General features: G+C 41.5%; 1 protein-coding gene across 10 annotated transcripts in view; it reads left to right on the forward strand.

The window, feature by feature from the left end:
• LOC115125850 (transcription factor 4-like) overlaps positions 1-16,756 on the forward strand; it is a 498,318-nt gene extending 481,562 nt beyond the window's left edge. For 4 of the 10 annotated variants that reach the window (XM_065007643.1, XM_065007641.1, XM_065007646.1 and 1 more), the window contains 4 exons: positions 1,554-1,716; positions 5,458-5,687; positions 8,229-8,364; positions 12,388-16,756. In XM_065007643.1, the coding sequence (XP_064863715.1) occupies positions 1,554-1,716; positions 5,458-5,687; positions 8,229-8,364; positions 12,388-12,436 (578 nt within the window). In that variant the 3' untranslated portion in view covers positions 12,437-16,756. Of the gene's footprint in view, positions 1-1,553; positions 1,717-5,457; positions 5,688-8,228; positions 8,385-12,387 lie in introns of all 10 variants that reach the window. The other 6 variants (XM_065007648.1, XM_065007644.1, XM_065007650.1 and 3 more) reach the window with 3 other exon arrangements.
• Positions 16,757-20,525: the final 3,769 nt, after the last annotated feature.

Below are 20,525 nucleotides of genomic sequence, written 5' to 3' on the forward strand. Positions count from 1 at the left end.
GGAGGCTGTGTCTGTGCAAGAGAGAGAGAGAGTGTGTATGTGTGTGTGTGTGTGTGTGTGTGTGTGTGTGTGTGTGTGTGTGTGTGTGTGTGTGTGTGTGTGTGTGTGTGAGTGTGTGTGTGTGAGTGTGGGAACAGTGTTTTTATGTTGACAGGAATTTTGGCACCGGCCCACAGAATGACGTCAAACAAAGAGACAGCTGTATTCTCCAGCTGAGAGAGAGAGGGAGGAGGAGGGGAGAGGGAGGAGGAGGGGTGGGGAGGAGGGGGGGGAGACAGGGAGAGGGGAGGGGGAGACAGAGGGAGGGGGGGACAGAGGGAGTGGGGGAGGGGGAGGGGAGACAGAGGGAGGAGGGGGAGATAGTGAGAGGGGTTCAGACCCCTTTGTGTCCGCAGAGCAGACTCTGTCCCCCCCTCCCTCTGTCTCCCCCTCCTCACTCTGTCTCCCCCTCCTCCCCATCCCTCTGTCTCCCCCTCCTCACTCTGTCTCCCCTCCTCCCCATCCCTCTGTCTCCCCCCTCCTCACTCTGTCTCGCCCCTCCCTCTGTCTCCTCCCCCTCCCTCTCTCCCTCCCCTAATGAGGATGAAACAGGGGATGATTGTGCCTGGTAGTACACTCTTTACACAGAGCCAGGCATGCCAAACACACACACACACACACACACATAGACACACACACACACAGACACACAGACACACACACACACACACACACACACACACACACACAGACACACACACAGACACACACACACACACACACACACACACACACATGTTGCACACACATTGTTTTTAATTTACACTCATATTTCCTCTCTGATGAAGGGAAAGATAAAAGTAGTGTCTGTCTGTCTGTCTGTCTGTCTGTCTGTCTGTCTGAATGGCAGGGCTATTGTTTAGCTGAGAAATGGTTTGTGGCTTTAATATATATATTCTCTCTCTCCTCTTTCCTCACCCCCATCTCTCCTCCCTACCCCTTCTCCTCCCCTCTCCTCCCTACCCCTTCTCCTCCCCTCGCCTCTCCCCCCTACCCCTTCTCCTCCCCCGCCTCTCCTCTTTCCTCACCCCCATCTCTCCTCCCTACCCCTTCTCCTCCCTCTCCTCCCTACCCCTTCTCCTCCCTCCCCTCTCCTCCCTACCCCTTCTCCTCCCCTCTCCTCCCTCCCCTTCTCCTCCCCTCGCCTCTCCTCTTTCCTCACCCCCATCTCTCCTCCCTACCCCTTCTCCTCCCCCCCCTCTCCTCCCTACCCCTTCTCCTCCCCTCTCCTCCCTACCCTTCTCCTCCCCTCCCCTCTCCTCCCTACCCCTTCTCCTCCCCTCTCCTCCCTACCCCTTCTCCTCCCCTCTCCTCTCCTCTTTCCTCACCCCCATCTCTCCTCCCTACTCCTTCTCCGTCCCCCTCCCCTCTCCTCCTTCCTTCCCTCTCTCCTCCCTCCCCCTTCTCCTCCCCTCTCCCTCCTCTCCTCCACTCTCTCCTCCCTAATCCTTCTCCTCCCCTCTCCTCCCCTCTACCCTCTCCTCCCTACCCCTTCTCCTCTCCTCCCTCCCCAGCTCTCTCCAGTGGTCTCCAGGGCCAGAGCGCCTCGTCCATCTCGTCAGAGATCAAGTCGGAGGATGAAGGGGATGAGAACCTACAGGATGCCCGATCTATGGAGACCAAGAAGGAGGAGTCCGACAACAAGGACCTCAAGTCTATTGATAGGTCAAGATCTAGGTAACCGTGTCGGCAATGTTCGCTTCATTTCAATTCCTCTAACAACGGATTTTGATGAAGTGAACAGTGTGATTTGGGGGACAGCTAAACAAACCAAACTAAAAACAACAACAAAAAGAGACGAATAATTTACTAAAGTGAAACACACTCAAATATCCTCACTTACATAGCTAACTGTGACATGCTATGGCCTGTCTAGTCAATAGACTACATACATATTATGACAGTCATTTAAAGCCAATTACAATTACAGCTGTTATGGCAGTCACTCAACAATCACATAAACCTGCATACTATACAGTACACACACACACACACACACACAGTAGAATGTACACTGTGCAGGTTGGTGGCACTTTAATGGAGGAGGACGGGCTCTCGGTAATGACTGGAGTGGAATCCGTGGAATGGATTGGAATGGAATGGAATGGGATGGAATGGATTGGGATGGATTGGGATGGAATGGAATGGATTGGAATGGGATGGAATGGAATGGAATGGAATGGGATGGAATGGAATGGAATGGGATGGGATCAAACACATCAAACACACTGACGCCCGTTCCAGACATTATTAACGAGCAGTCCTCCCCTCTACAGCCTCCACTGGTTCACTAACACATCGATAGTCCTTCGAGTGTATCTGAAGCCCCCATCATGGCCTTGAGCCGTGTTTTAGCTGTTTCTCACACACCAGAGTAGAATCCCCACAACCTCATTCCCAAAATGCACTTGGGGAATCCAGCCCATCCCAGGATAAACTCTGTGACATCACAACGTTTATAGACCTTCCACCTGGAATGATCCAATCAGACTAATTCGGACCCAACCCCAGATTATCGTGATGAAACGATTGAAAAAAGATGTCTCCTACCCTCCCTCCTACCCCTCTGCTCCTACCCTCCCTCCCACCCCTCTGTCTCCTACCCTCCCTCCTACCCCTCTGTCTCCTACCCTCCCTCCTACCCTCTGTCTCCTACCCTCCCTCCTACCCCTCTGTCTCCTACCCTCCCTCCTACCCCTCTGTCTCCTACCCTCCCTCCTACCCCTCTGTCTCCTACCCTCCCTCCTACCCTGTCTGTCTCCTACCTCCCTCCCACCCCTCCTCCTACCCTCCCTCCCCCCTCTGTCTCCTACCCTCCCTCCTACCCCTCTGTCTCCTACCCTCCCTCCCACCCTCTGTCTATATTCATAGAAGGCATGAAAATATATGCCTTCACCAATTGAAAATAGATGCCCTGAATGATTGAAAAGAGATCAATTAAACAATTTAAAATATATTAATTAAACAATTGAAAATATATTTATTAAACAATTGAAAATAGATCAGAAATTATTCAATTGAGAAAAAAAGCTTTAATTGAACATTTTTAACGATTTAAAGAATTTATTTTTGAAAATAGATAATACTGAATAATAATAACATAATTTAACAATAATGAATAATTGAAAATAGATGAAAACATGTTTTTAGAAATGTTATTCAATTTGAAAAGAAAAAAAAACTTTATTCTACCTTTTGTTGTATAACAGCCTGATTTTTAAACCATTTAAAGATATTTATTTTCTCACCCATCTACAGATAATACTAAATAATAATAATAATAATATAATAACAACAATAATAATAAATAATACTCCATCAAAGATGAAAACATGTTTTTAGAAATGATTACAGCTTGTCCAATGTTGTTACAGCTGTGAGTCTTTCACAAAGTCTTTCTAGAGAAATAGTCTTTTTAATTTACAATAGAGTAGTCTTTCAGAGCTGTGAGTCTTTCTGTAAGTCAATTACAGCTGTGAGTCTTTTGACAGTGATTACAGCTGTGAGTCTTTCTGGGTAAGTCTCTAAGAGCGATTACAGCTGTGAGTCTTTCTGTAAGTCTCTAAGTCTTAAGAGTGATTACAGCTGTGAGTCTTTCTGGGTAAGTCTCTAAGAGCGATTACAGCTGTGAGTCTTTCTGGGTAAGTCTCTAAGAGTGATTACAGCTGTGAGTCTTTCTGGGTAAGTCTCTAAGAGCGATTACAGCTGTGAGTCTTTCTGGGTAAGTCTCTAAGAGCGATTACAGCTGTGAGTCTTTCTGGGTAAGTCTCTAAGAGCTGTGAGTCTTTCTTACTAAGAGCTGTGAGTCTTTCTGGGTAAGTCTCAATCCCACACCTGTATTGTGTAACATTTGCCCATTTTTATTATTTTCAAAAATTCTTCAAGCTCTGTCAAATTGGTTGTTGATCATTGCTAGAAAACCATTTTCAGGTGTTTGCCATAGATTTTCAAGTAGATTTAAGTCAGAGTTGTAACATTCAGGAACATTAACTGTCTTCTTGGTGAGCAACCCCAGTGTAGATTTGTCTTTGTGTTTTAGGTTATTTTCCTGCTGAATGGCGAATTCATCTCCCAGTGTCTGGTGGAAAGCAGACTGAACCAGATTTTCCTCTGGGATTTTTCCTGTGCATTCCTTTTCTTTTTTATCCTGAAAAACTCCCTAGTCCTTAACGATGACAAGCATACCCATAACATGATGCAGCCACCACTATGCTAGAAAATTTGAAGAGTGGTACTCAGTGATGTGTTTTATTGCATTTTCCCCAAACATAACACTTTGTATTCAGGGCAAAAAGTGAATTGTTTTGCCTCATCATTTGCAGTTTTACTTTAGTGCCTTGCTGCAAACAGGATGCATGTTTTGGAAAATTTGTATTCTGTACAGGCTTCCTTCTTTTCACTCAGTCCATTAGGTTAGTATTGTGGAGTAATAACTACAATGTTGTTGATCCATCCTCAGTTTCCTCCTTTCACAGCCATTAAACTCTGCAACTGTTTTAATCCCTCTCACCCCCCCTCCCCCTGAAAAGATTTAGATGCACTACTGTTCCACTGGAGGTCATAAGGTGAATGCACCAATTTGTAAGTCGCTCTGGATAAGAGCGTCTGCTAAATGACTTAAATGTAAATGTTAAAGTCACCATCGGTATCATGGTGAAATCACGGAGCGGTTTCCTTCCTCTCCGGCAACTGAGTTAGGAAGGACGCCTGTATCTTTGTAGTGACTGGGTGTATTGATACACCATCCAAAGTGTCATTAATAACTTCACCATGCTCAAAGGGATATTCAATGTCTGCTTGTTTGTTTACCCATCGACCAATAGGTGCCGTTCTTTGCGAGGCATTGGAAAACCTCCCTGGTCTTTGTGGTTGAATCTGTGTTTGAAATTCACTGCTCGACTGAGGGACCTTACAGATAATTGTATGTGTGGAGGTACAGAGACGAGGTGGTCATTCAAAAATCATGTTGCACACAGAGTCCATGCAACTAATTTGGTGATTTGTTCAGCACATGTTTTACTCCTGAACTTATTAAGGTTTGCCATAACAAAGGAGTTGAATACTTATTGATTCAAAACATTTCAACTGTTAATTTTTTATAGATTTTTACAAAATAAAATGAAAAATGAAAAAAAACATAATTCCACTTTGATAGACCAGTGACAAATATTCTCAATTTAATACATTTTAATATAATATAATATATAATAATATACATTTTTAAATTCAGGCTGACACAACAACTAAATGTGGAAAAAAGGGTCAATAATGTGTGAATGAACTGTATCTACAGTGCAGTCAGTTGCCCAAGTAAATGAATAGGCATCACAAATCCTATAAACGGAGACTGCAGACTGCAGACTGGGGGTAAGTGTTGGTTTAGCTGGTGCTGATCAGTCCCCTATATCGGTCCCACAGCAACGCGGACGACGAGGACTTGTCTCCCGAGCAGAAGATCGAACGCGAGAAGGAACGCAGGATGGCCAACAACGCCCGGGAACGTCTGCGTGTCCGAGACATCAACGAGGCTTTCAAGGAGCTGGGGCGCATGGTGCAGCTGCACCTGAAGAGTGACAAGCCACAGACCAAACTGCTCATACTGCATCAGGCCGTGGCCGTCATACTGAGTCTGGAGCAGCAAGTCAGAGGCAAGGGACCTGACACACATATATATATACCTATAGGGACCTGACACACACATATATATATAGCTATAGGGACCTGACACACACACACACACACACATATATATATATAGCTATAGGGACCTGACACACACACATATATATATATACCTATAGGGACCTGACACACACATATATATATAGCTATAGGGACCTGACACACACACATATATATATAGCTATAGGGACCTGACACACACACATATATATATACCTATAGGGACCTGACACACACATATATATATACCTATAGGGACCTGACACACATATATATATATACCTATAGGGACCTGACACATATATATATATACCTATAGGGACCTGACACACACACACACATATATATACCTATAGGGACCTGACACACACACACATATATATATACCTATAGGGACCTGACACACATATATATATATACCTATAGGGACCTGACACACACATATATATATACCTATAGGGACCTGACATATATATATATATATATATACCTATAGGGACCTGACACATATATATATATACCTATAGGGACCTGACATATATATATATATATACCTATAGGGACCTGACACACACACACATATATATATACCTATAGGGACCTGACACACACACATATATATATATATACCTATAGGGACCTGACACACACACATATATATATATACCTATAGGGACCTGACACACATATATATATATACCCATAGGGACCTGACACACACACATATATATATACCCATAGGGACCTGACACACACACATATATATATACCCATAGGGACCTGACACACACACACATATATACCTATAGGGACCTGACACATATATATATATACCTATAGGGACCTGACACACACATATATATATACCTATAGGGACCTGACACACACACACATATATATACCTATAGGGACCTGACACACACATATATATATATACCTATAGGGACCTGACACACACACATATATATATACCTATAGGGACCTGACACACACATATATATATATACCTATAGGGACCTGACACACACATATATATATATACCTATAGGGACCTGACACACACACATATATATATACCTATAGGGACCTGACACACACACATATATATATACCTATAGGGACCTGACACACACACATATATATATACCTATAGGGACCTGACACACACATATATATATATACCTATAGGGACCTGACACACACATATATATATATACCTATAGGGACCTGACACACACACATATATATATATACCTATAGGGACCTGACACACACACACATATATATACCTATAGGGACCTGACACACACATATATATATATATACCTATAGGGACCTGACACACACATATATATACCTATAGGGACCTGACACATATATATATATATACCTATAGGGACCTGACACACACACATAGACAGACACACACACATAGACACACACACACACATAGACACACACACACATAGACACACGCACGTCAGACAGACACACACACATAAACAGACACACATAGACACACACACGTAATACAGACACACACATAGACACACACACACATAGTCACACACACACATAGACACACACACACACATAGACACACACACATAGACACACACATAGACACACACACACATAGACACACAGACACACACATAGACACACACACACACAGACACACATAGACACACACACACGTCAGACAGACACAGATTTCCCTTGCTGCTCCTGGCTCAGTATGTGGCTCAGTATGTGTGGGTGTGTGTGTGTGTGTGTAGTATTAGTAGTAGTGGCATTAGTAGTAGTAGTAGTAGCAGCAGTAGTATAGTAGTATAGTAGTAGCAGCAGCAGTAGTAGTAGTATAGTAGTAGTATAGTAGTAGTAGTAGTAGTAATAGTATAGTGGTAGTATAGTAGTAGTGGTAGTATAGTAGTAGTAGCAGTAGTAGTATAGTGTTAGTATAGTAGTAGCAGTAGTAGTATAGTGTTAGTATAGTAGTAGTAGCAGTAGTAGTATAGTGTTAGTATAGTAGTGGTAGCAGTAGTAGTATAGTGGTAGTATAGTAGTAGTAGCAGTAGTAGTGGTAGTAGTACTTTATAAATCATTTTCTAGTACTAGTACTGTTACTACTTCTACTACACACACATACACATACACACACCTACTGAGCCTGGAGCAGCAAATCAGAGGTCAGAGACAATACAGACACACACACACATGCACACACACCAACACACACACACCAGGGTGCATTATTCTTTAGGCCTGGCTGTGGTTGAGTCTTGACTTCCCCTTTAAGTTGAATTTTCACTTCCTGTTGATGTCGACGCATTAATCTGTGTAAATCTGATTTGAGTGGGAAGATTCTCTTCATCGCACAGAGCACTATCTTCTCAGATCCACATGGGGTGCTGCTTCAGTTCTTAAACACTTACTTGTGTCTATGTTTTCTTGCGCGGGCGCGTGCGTGTGTGTGTGTGTGTGTGTGGGTGGGTCCGTGTCTCTAGAGAGGAACCTGAACCCTAAGGCAGCGTGTCTGAAGAGACGTGAGGAGGAGAAAGGCTCGTCGGACGGCGGAGCGACCCTCTCCCTGGCCGGGCCGCACCACGGCATGGGGGACGCCTCCAACCCAATGGGACAAATGTAAACCCCCCCCCTAAATGGTCAGAAGATATTCACTTTAAACTAATCTGCTGTGAAAACACACGTACCATAACTTACCATTAACCCCAAACCCCCCCCCCCCCCCCCCTAAAAAAAAACGAAGAAAATTAAATTGGTGTTTATAATGTTTACCATTCTGGCTCCATTTGCTAAGGAATCAATACAAACCAGACGAGTAATAAAACCCACTTTTTAAACAGAGAACAAAGGTTTGTTCTAATTGTCTTCCCACAGTGACTTTGGCATTGTTGTTTTGTCCGCGCTCGCATCCCATAATAATTATACACTTTATAGCCGATTTACAGTACAAATGGAGACGATTTAGGACTATTTTCTCCATCTGTAACACTTGAGTCCAAACGGATTGAAATTAAACAAGCTGAGAGTTGCATTGTTTTCTGGGGGTTGGCTGGTAGTTAAACTGGCCGACTCTACAAACTCTCAAATCTATTGATACAAAATGCTGGGTACATTTGAACAGCAGATTGGCAGTAAGTGTGCTTTTAGTGTGTGTGCTTATTGTGTGTTTCGCTGTGTGTGTAGTTAACTTGCTTTAGTTTTCATCAAGAGAAACTCAGTGAAAAACCATCTTGTGGTTTTGATTGTGTGTGATGTATTGTGTTGATTGTTTCACCGTCTGTAGTTGAATGTTGTGCAGAAACGATGAGACTGAATTGAAGGTTTGACAGTAGTATAACATACAGTACCAGTCAAAAGTGGTGCAGATATCAAAACTATGAAATAACACATATGGAATCATGTAGTAACCAAAAAAGTGTTAAACAAATCAAAATATATTTTAGATATGAGATTCTTCAAAGTAGCCACCCTTCAGGCTCCCGAGTGGCACAGCGGTCACAGTGCTAGAGGCATCACTACAAACGCTGGTTCAATTCTGGGCTGTATCACAACCGGCTGTGATCGGGAGTCCCATAGGGATGGTGCACATTTGGCCAAACGTCGTCCGGGTTTGGCCGGTGTAGGCCGTCATTGTAAATAAGAATTTGTTCTTAACTGACTTGCCTAGTTAAATAAAAAGATGACAGCTTGGCATTCTCTCAACCAGTTTCACCTGGAATGCTTTTCCAACAGTCTTTGAAGGAGTTCCCACATATGCTCAGCACTTGTTGGCTGCTTTTCCTTTACTATGTGGCCCAACTCATCACAAACCATCTCAATCGGGTTGAGGTCGGGTGATTGTGGAGGCCAGGTCATCTGATGCAGCGCTCAATCACTCTCCTTCTTGGTCAAATAGCCCTTAAACAGCCTGGAGGTGTGTTGGGTCATTGTACTGTTGAAAAACAAATGATAGTCCCACTAAGCTCAAACCAGATGGGATGATGTATCACTGCTTTGGTAGCCATGCTGGTTAAGTGTGCCTTGAATTCTAAATAAATCACTGACAGTGTCACCAGCAAAGCACCCCCACACCATCACACCTCCTCCTCCATGCTTCACGGTGGGAACCATAAATGCGGAGATCATCCATTCACCTACTCTGCGTCTCACAAAGACATGGCGGTTAGAACCAACATTCTCAAATTTGTACTCATCAGACGAAAGGACAGATTTCCTCTGGTCTAATGTCCATTGGTTGTGTTTCTTGGCCCAAGCAAGTCTCTTCTTCTTATTGGTGTCCTTTAGTAGTGGTTTCTTTGTAGCAATTCGACCATGAAGGCCTGATTCGCATAGTCTCCTCTAAACAGTTGATGTTGAGATGTGTCTGTTACTTGAACTCTGTGAGGTGCAATCTGAGGTGCAGTTAATTGCCCATTTCTGAGGCTGGTAACTCTAATGAACGTATCCTCTGCAGCAGAGGTAACTCTGGGTCTTCCCTTTCCTGTGGCGGTCCTCATGAGAGCCAGTTTCATCAGAGCGCTTGATGGTTTTTGAGACTGCACTTGAAGAAACATTCAAAGTTCTTGAAATGTTCATTATTGACTGACCTTCATGTCTTAAAGTAATGATGGACTGTCGTTTCTCTTTGCTTATTTGAGCCGTTCTTGCCATAATATGGACTTGGTCTTTTACCAAATAGGGCTATCTTCTGTATACCACCCCTTCCTTGTCGCAACACAGCTGATTGGCTCAAACGCATTAAGAAGGAAATAAATTCCACAGATTTGAACATGGCTGTTAATTAACATTAATTAACACCTGTTAATTGAAATGCATTCCAGGTGAAGCTCATGAAGCTGGTTGAGAGAATGCAAAGAGTGGCTACGTTGAAGAATCTCATATCTAAAATATATTTTGATTTGTTTAACACTTTTTTTGGTTACTACATGATTCCATATGTGTTATTTCATAGTGTTGATGTCTTCACTATTATTTCTTCATTGTAGAAAATAGTAAAAAATAAAGAAAAACCCTTGAAAGAGTAGGTGGAGACAGGTGGCTTGTAGTGAAGAACCAACGGTTGGTGGCATGTTCTCCATAAGGTTCAGGAGTATAAAGAGAAGCATCTGAAATCCAATACACAGGTACAGAAGCTAATCAGACAGTGGTACACAGGTACACAGGTACAGAAGCTAATCAGACAGTGGTACACAGGTACACAGGTACAGAAGCTAATCAGACAGTGGTACACAGGTACAGAAGCTAATCAGACAGTGGTACACAGGTACACAGGTACAGAAGCTAACCAGACAGTGGTACACAGGTACAGAAGCTAATCAGACAGTGGTACACAGGTACAGAAGCTAATCAGACAGTGGTACACAGGTACACAGGTACAGAAGCTAATCAGACAGTGGTACACAGGTACAGAAGCTAATCAGACAGTGGTACACAGGTACACAGGTACATAAGCTAATCAGACAGTGGTACACAGGTACAGAAGCTAATCAGACAGTGGTACACAGGTACACAGGTACAGAAGCTAATCAGACAGTGGTACACAGGTACAGAAGCCAATCAGACAGTGGTACACAGGTACACAGGTACAGAAGCTAATCAGACAGTGGTACACAGGTACACAGGTACAGAGGCTAGTCAGACAGTGGTACACAGGTACAGAAGCTAATCAGACAGTGGTACACAGGTACACAGGTACAGAAGCTAATCATACAGTGGTACACAGGTACAGAAGCTAATCAGACAGTGGTACACAGGTACACAGGTACAGAAGCTAATCAGACAGTGGTACACAGGTACAGAAGCTAATCAGACAGTGGTCCACAGGTACACAGGTACAGAAGCTAATCAGACAGTGGTACACAGGTACACAGGTACAGAAGCTAATCAGACAGTGGTACACAGGTACACAGGTACAGAAGCTAATCAGACAGTGGTACACAGGTACACAGGTACAGAAGCTAATCAGACAGAGGTACACAGGTACAGAAGCTAATCAGACAGTGGTATACAGGTACAGAAGCTAATCAGACAGTGGTACACAGGTACACAGGTACAGAAGCTAATCAGACAGTGGCACACAGGTACAGAAGCCAATCAGGTACAGAAGCTAATCAGGTACAGAAGCTAATCAGACAGTGGTACACAGGTACAGAAGCCAATCAGACAGTGGTACACAGGTACAGAAGCCAATCAGGTACAGAAGCTAATCAGGTACAGAAGCTAATCAGACAGTGGTACACAGGTACAGAAGCTAATCAGACAGTGGTACACAGGTACAGAAGCTAATCAGACAGTGGTACACAGGTACAGAAGCTAATCAGACAGTGGTACACAGGTACACAGGTACAGAAGCTAATCAGACAGTGGTACACAGGTACAGAAGCTAATCAGACAGTGGTACACAGGTACAGAAGCTAATCAGACAGTGGTACACAGGTACACAGGTACAGAAGCTAATCAGACAGTGGTACACAGGTACAGAAGCCAATCAGGTACAGAAGCTAATCAGGTACAGAAGCTAATCCTTTTTGTTTCTTCTCAGTTGTTTATGTGTGTGTGTGTGTGTGTGTGTGTGTGTGTCGTGACGTGTTTGTTGGGTTGTCCAGGTAACAGCTGTCTCTAACCCCTTCTGTCCTCCTATAGGTCCAAGCTCCCGGAGTTCATCAAGATGATGAGTGACCACTTCCTTTGACAACATTCTCTTATTTCCTGAACCAATCAAATCAACCGATCACGTCAATCAACGATCGAGCGATCTGACCAACGTCTTGCCCTGACAACCTGTCTTTTGTCTCCTGTAGAAATAAATGAACCCAAATGTATATTGGCTATGGAACAACATAACAGATACTACAGTACTACAGATACTACAGTACTACAGATACTACAGTACTACAGATACTACAGTACTACAGATACTACAATACTACAGAAACTACAATACTACAGATACTACAATACTACAGAAACTACAATACTACAGAAACTACAATACTACAGATACTACAATACTACAGAAACTACAATACTACAGATACTACAATACTACAGAAACTACAATACTACAGAAACGACAATACTACAGATACTACAGATACTACAGTACTACATATATTACAATACTACAGATATTACAATACTACAGATACTACAGTTCTACAGATACTGCAGTACTACAGATATTACAATACTACAATATTACAGATTCTACAGTACTACAAATACTACAGTACTACAGATAATACAGTACTACAGATATTACAATACTACAGTTCTACAGATACTACAGTACTACAGATATTACAATACTACAGAAACTACAATATTACAGATTCTACAGTACTACATATACTACAGTACTACAGATACTACAGTACTACAGAAACCACAGTACTACAGATACTACAATAACTACAGTACTACAGACACTACAGTACTACAGATACCACAGTACTACAATACTACAGAAACTACAGTACTATAGATAATACAGATATTATAGACACAACAGTACTATAGATAATACAGATACTACAGTACTACATATACTACAGATACTACAGTACTACAGTGCTACAATACTACAGATAATACATATACTACAGTACTAAAGTTACTACAGTACTACATCTACTACAGATACTACAGTACTACAATACTACAGATAATACATATACTACAGATTCTACAGTACTACAGATAATGCATATACTACAGTACTACAGATTCTACAGTACTACAGATTCTACAATACTACAGTACTACAGATTCTACAATACTACAGATACTACAGTACTACAGATTCTACAATACTACAGATACTACAGTACTACAGATTCTACAATACTACAGATACTACAGTACTACAGATTCTACAATACTACAGATACTACAGTAGTACAGTACTACAGATAATGCATATACTACAGTACTACAGATTCTACAGATACTACAGTACAATACATTTGTTCTTATTTCTTTCTGTTATTATATATCTTAAAAGAATTTTTTTTTTAAATGAAAAAATATATATATGATAATTGATGCAACTACTCGATGTTGGGGGACTATTTCAAACATATCATGATGTTTTTTAAACAATGTTTAACAATGCTGCAGACTGAGCTGTTAGTGAACACAGCCCTATCAACTGAATGGCAATCTTCTCCACACTGTGGACACTCTTGCAGTAGTGCCTGAAATCCTCCTTGACATTTCAAGTTAGCTAGATATATATGAAAACTCAATCAGTCAGTCTAGACAGGAAGAGGGTATGAATAGAATATAGAAAAGTAGACATTATGTAGAATTTCAAGATATTGTAAAAAACATGCAATAATGACAACAACAAAAAAAGTGTACTTCTAATCTAAAACAGATTAATTTTGAGATAACACTTTGGGCTGTATGCTAGAATGGATAGAGGCAAAAAAAAATGGCTGCCCCTTATACTTATAGCCACTCGAAACTAGCAAACGTCCAGATTCAGATTTGACATGTGTTTTCATTGGCCATTCCTTTGCGTGGGCTGAGCAGACGAGCAAATGGACCCTTTGTGATTGGAGGGCAGGCCGTTGGTAGTGTTACTGTTCGTTAGCCCATGTTACTAGGCAGATGAAGGAAGGACGGAGAGAAAAGAAAGGGTGGAGAGATTGTCTCCTTGCTGTGTCCGTCACACAGACAGATCCAGAACAAAGTCTCTCGCCCGTGATGACGTCACTTCCTGGTTGGTGATGTCACGTCCTGGTTGGCGATGACGCTGCGTCGGAAAGGCACAGCCAGAGGGGGGGATGTACATCCCAGAGGCCGAGCAGTCCGTCATCTTGTATGATTTGTCTGATTTATAAACCCCGGTCTAGCACTTCACACCCCCCTTTGTCACCCTCCCCAGTTCTCCCTTCCTGCCCCCTTACCCCCTAACCAAGCCCCCTTACCCCCTTACCAAGCCCCCTTACCCCCTAACCAAGCCCCAATCCCCAGACCCTGTAAGGCTCCAGAGATGCAATTTTAACATTCACTTCTACCAATGTGCCTTTCAGAGTTCATATCATTCAAATGCGATGAGGAGGAGACGGACGTTATCTGAACTTTTTAGGATTCAAGCTTAGGGAACTGTTAGTTATTAGGTCTATGCAGTCAGGTTTTTTCCGACCTGGGAATTTAAAAAAAGAAAAAGAAAAACAGTCAAAAGAGAAAAAAAAGTATTTTTGGGATAAACTGTATTTAATTGTACTGTATGCTTATATGTAATTAGATGACGTGTCCCTGAACAGACCTTGTTTTAGTCAGTTGAGCCCCCTGGCGGCCCCAGCACCCCGAGTTTCAGACCCCTTCCTGTATTATTCCAAGTTTCAGCCTGTTTCCATAGTGACCTACACGTCTGTTATTGAGCGTTGTATTATAGCTATCAGCTTTTTATGAATATCGGCTTGTCCGTGAGCCCCTGTAGTCTTCAGTACCAGTGTGTGGTTGTGTGTGTAAAACAGAACTTATTCTCTTTTTTAAATCTTTCTCTTATTCTTTGTCTGTTCTGGTTTCTCCGTTGATGAAAAAAGTACTAAACCACAACTTGCTGCCCTATGGAGATTCGTCAGCAGATGTTTTTAAATGTGGTTTACATTATCCAATCAACGCAAAGGCACTGAAACTGGAAAATAATCTATTTGAAAAATCAATATATATAAATGTAAAAATATATACAATATATAAATAAGGAAGGTGCCAGTTTTCAAAGGAGAGGTTGTTTTGGTGGTGATTAATTATTTTCTCAGAGATGGGTAGAAGGTTTGAAGAGGCATCTCAGTGTTACTTTAAAGAGACAAGACGCGTTCTTCTTCTCTGCCGTGCCGTGCCGTGACATCACAATGACTGACTATGGTGTCCCTGACTGGACAAAAGGGACCGGTCTTCTCTGGCGGGGCCGTGACATCACAATGACTGACTATGGTGTCCCTGACTGGACAAAAGGGACCGGTCTTCTCTGGCGGGGCCGTGACATCACAATGACTGACTATGGTGTCCCTGACTGGACAAAAGGGACCGGTCTTCTCTGGCGGGGCCGTGACATCACAATGACTGACTATGGTGTCCCTGACTGTACAAAAGGGACCGGTTTTCTCTGGCGGGGCCGTGACATTACAATGACTGACTATGGTGTCCCTGACTGGACAAAAGGGACCGGTTTTCTCTGGCGGGGCCGTGACATCACAATGACTGACTATGGTGTCCCTGACTGGACAAAAGGGACCGGTTTTCTCTGGCGGGGCCGTGACATCACAATGACTGACTATGGTGTCCCTGACTGGACAAAAGGGACCGGTTTTCTCTGGCGGGGCCGTGACATCACAATGACTGACTATGGTGTCCCTGACTGGACAAAAGGGACCGGTCTTCTCTGGCGGGGCCGTGACATCACAATGACTGACTATGGCGTCCCTGATGGGACAAAAGGGACCGGAGTTACAACATGCTCCACTCACTGCTATTCAGCTGTCAAAGGAAACGCAGACATTTGTCAATTGTATGCAACAAATGCAAACTGACGATTATTTTGAAATTGTGTATGTAAAAGTTATATTTTTACATGTAGGCTGTTGTTATTTTGTGTTTAGATAATACGTTGTGTTAGTTTTTCGTTAAAAGATGAAAAAGTAAAATTCGGTGTTGAAAACATGTCACATTGAAAATGTAGTCAAAAGTTTCAATATCATATTTTTTTGTTTTTTTTCAGCATTTTGTTTGTTTATATCAAGAAGGTATATAATATTATTTTCATGCTCCATGCTCATTGCCATTTTTTCATTGTATTTTTCATTGTATTTTTCATTGTATTTTTGAAGAAATAATGTATAAATAATAATACACAGGGTTCATGACCTTTTGGTTGGGGTGCTGGTGGTGAATAGCTGAAAGTGGGAGAGAATTGAGTTGATTTGATCAGTTGTATTCTGCTTGTAATTGTCTGGTTATTCTAGCCAGGTGCCAATATTAATTAAAAATCAATGGCACGTAACTGTATGTGTGTCATGGCTTCTCAACTCACTGTTCTTTATATATATATATATATATATATATCTCAGTGTTGCACCACGATGACTCGTTGACAGACAGCACAACTCTCGTCCACAGGGAAATACTGAATATTCTGACTGTATTCAAGTGGTGCCAAACAAGTACGGGACAGAGTTACAGTTTCCAACATCGATTTAGTCTGAAATACCTTGGCAAGAAATCTTCATTTGTCAGGTTCATTAAAATGTTTGATTGTCTTAAAATGTGCCCCTAGCATCTGAAAATGAACGTTAATATATTATTAGTAAAGATTGAAAAATGTTGCAATATTTTTAGCTATTTCCCCCCCCCAAAAAAAAGTTAGGCAGATTCAGTCTATTATTTGACAGTGTTTTCCAGCTAATTCCTGATCATTCTAATTCATGCTGTTTGAATCGGACCTAGGCTAAAATATTTTTATTCGATTGGACGCGTCATTCTAAGTGCTAATAATATTTTGATTTTGCAAGATGTCATTTTGAGTAAAAAATTCTCAAGGATTGCAATATCTCAGTTGTTGTGTTTATAGCAACAGGCAAACAAGTATCTCCTTTTTCTTGACTCTACGTGTCATCTCACCCCTCTTGTGATGCTATCGGTTATAGCAGCGATGCTATCGGTTACAGCAGCGATGCTATCTGTTACAGCAGCGATGCTATCGGTTATAGCAGCGATGCTATCGGTTATAGCAGCGATGCTATCGGTTATCGGTTACAGCAGCGATGCTATCGGTTATAGCAGCGATGCTATCGGTTATCGGTTACAGCAGCGATGCTATCGGTTACAGCAGCGATGCTATCGGTTATAGCAGCGATGCTATCGGTTATAGCAGCGATGCTATCGGTTACAGCAGTGATGCTATCGGTTACAGCAGCGATGCTATCGGTTACAGCAGCGATGCTATCGGTTATAGCAGCGATGCTATCGGTTATAGCAGCGATGCTATCGGTTACAGCAGCGATGCTATCGGTTATAGCAGCGATGCTATCGGTTACAGCAGCGATGCTATCGGTTATAGCAGTGCTTTATCTTCCACTGTGGTGTGTAAGGGTAGAAAACACACACAGCGTTGAATGCATCGGGGAATGTTCTAGAATCTTGTGCGTTATGGGAAAAATGTTGCCCTTGAAAGCAAATTATTGAGCTACATTGTTCACCTACATTGTTCACCAATGGCCCTTTACCACAAAGTAAAGGGCCAATGCTCTTGGCAAAATGTATTTTTATTTTCTGGTGATCATTGTAATTCAATAAAGAGAGTTACTTTTAGTCATTTAACCGTCTGTATTAGCCCTTTCCTCTGTTTGAGTTGTACACATCTGAAGCAGACGCTGGTTAACGACAGACTGAAAAAAAAGGCTACGACAAACTGGATTAGATTTTGTACTTCAGATAATGGGCACCGATGAACACAAGCAACGCAAACAACACTGATATTGGGTCATTTATCAAGGTATTTTCCGTTGTGCAAAAAAAAAGAATGAAAAAGAAACTGCATTCTATACAAATGGTTACCATGGGTGTTGGTTACCATGGGTGTTGGTTACCATGGGTGTTGGTTACCATGGGTGTTTATGTGACACTAATTTTGCTGGAAGACTTCCTAATGTTTTTTGTAAAATGTAAAAAAAAAAAAAAATACAAATAAAATAACGTTAACAATAAAAGGGCCTCTTTGCTTGATAACAATGGCTGCCAATAAAAAAAAACAAGGGTCAATTATTTAACATCTATTGCCAAGTAATATCGATTTAATTTCTGATACGATTCAAAAACCACAAAGTCAAACAGATTTGAATCTTGATCAAAAGTTTAACCTGACTAGATTATCATTATACTCAGAAAGAAAACTCTTTTTAAAGCAACGTTAATAAAAGGTATTGTACACTTGAAGTTTGAAAGGTTGGCTGATGAGTTTCCATTCGTCTTCAGTCTAGCTTCTAGCCACCATCTACAGTGACACCTGTCAATCAAGTTATGTCTGCAATTTGTACATATCCAGTCTTCAATATGGTTGAATTGATCTCACATCGCATCACAGCAAAGTTACAGAGATACTAACACAGGAGTTAGACTACAGAGATACTAACACAGGAGTTAGACTACAGAGATACTAACACAGGAGTTAGACTACAGAGATACTAACACAGGAGTTAGACTACAGAGATACTAACACAGAAGTTAGACTACAGAGATACTAACACAGGAGTTAGACTACAGAGATACTAACACAGGAGTTAGACTACAGAGATACTAACACAGGAGTTAGACTACAGAGATACTAACACAGGAGTTAGACTACAGAGATACTAACACAGGAGTTAGACTACAGAGATACTAACACAGGAGTTAGACTACAGAGATACTAACACAGAAGATAGACTACAGAGATACTGACTAACACAGAAGATAGACTACAGAGATACTGACTAACACAGACGTTAGACTACAGAGATACTAACACAGGAGTTAGACTACAGAGATACGAACACAGAAGTTAGACTACAGAGATACTAACACAGGAGTTAGACTACAGCGATACTGACTAACACAGAACTTAGTTAGACTAGAGATTCTAACACAGAAATTAGACTATAGAGATACAAACTAACACAGAAGTTAGACTACAGAGATACTGACTAACACAGAAGTTAGTTAGACTAGAGATTCTAACACAGAAGTTAGACTACAGAGATACTAACATAGAAGTTAGACTACAGAGATAATAACACAGAAGTTAGACTACAGAGATACTAACACAGAAGTTAGACTACAGAGATACTAACACAAAAGATAGACTACAGAGATACTGACTAACACAGAAGTTAGTTAGACTAGAGATTCTAACACAGAAGTTAGACTACAGAGATACAAACTAACACAGAAGTTAGACTACAGAGATACTGACTAACACAGAAGTTAGTTAGACTAGAGATTCTAACACAGAAGTTAGACTACAGAGATACTAACACAGAAGTTAGACTACAGAGATTCTAACACAGAAGTTAGACTACAGAGATACTAACACAGAAGTTAGACTACAGAGATACTAACACAGAAGTTAGACTACAGAGATACTAACACAGGAGTTAGACTACAGAGATACTAACACAGGAGTTAGACTACAGAGATACTAACACAGGAGTTAGACTACAGAGATACTAACACAGAAGTTAGACTACAGAGATACTAACACAGGAGTTAGACTACAGAGATACTAACACAGGAGTTAGACTACAGAGATACTAACACAGGAGTTAGACTACAGAGATACTAACACAGGAGTTAGACTACAGAGATACTAACACAGGAGTTAGACTACAGAGATACTAACACAGGAGTTAGACTACAGAGATACTAACACAGAAGATAGACTACAGAGATACTGACTAACACAGAAGATAGACTACAGAGATACTGACTAACACAGACGTTAGACTACAGAGATACTAACACAGGAGTTAGACTACAGAGATACGAACACAGAAGTTAGACTACAGAGATACTAACACAGGAGTTAGACTACAGCGATACTGACTAACACAGAACTTAGTTAGACTAGAGATTCTAACACAGAAATTAGACTATAGAGATACAAACTAACACAGAAGTTAGACTACAGAGATACTGACTAACACAGAAGTTAGTTAGACTAGAGATTCTAACACAGAAGTTAGACTACAGAGATACTAACATAGAAGTTAGACTACAGAGATAATAACACAGAAGTT

The sequence above is a fragment of the Oncorhynchus nerka genome, linkage group LG22, assembly GCF_034236695.1.
Source record: "Oncorhynchus nerka isolate Pitt River linkage group LG22, Oner_Uvic_2.0, whole genome shotgun sequence".
NCBI lineage: Eukaryota > Metazoa > Chordata > Actinopteri > Salmoniformes > Salmonidae > Oncorhynchus > Oncorhynchus nerka.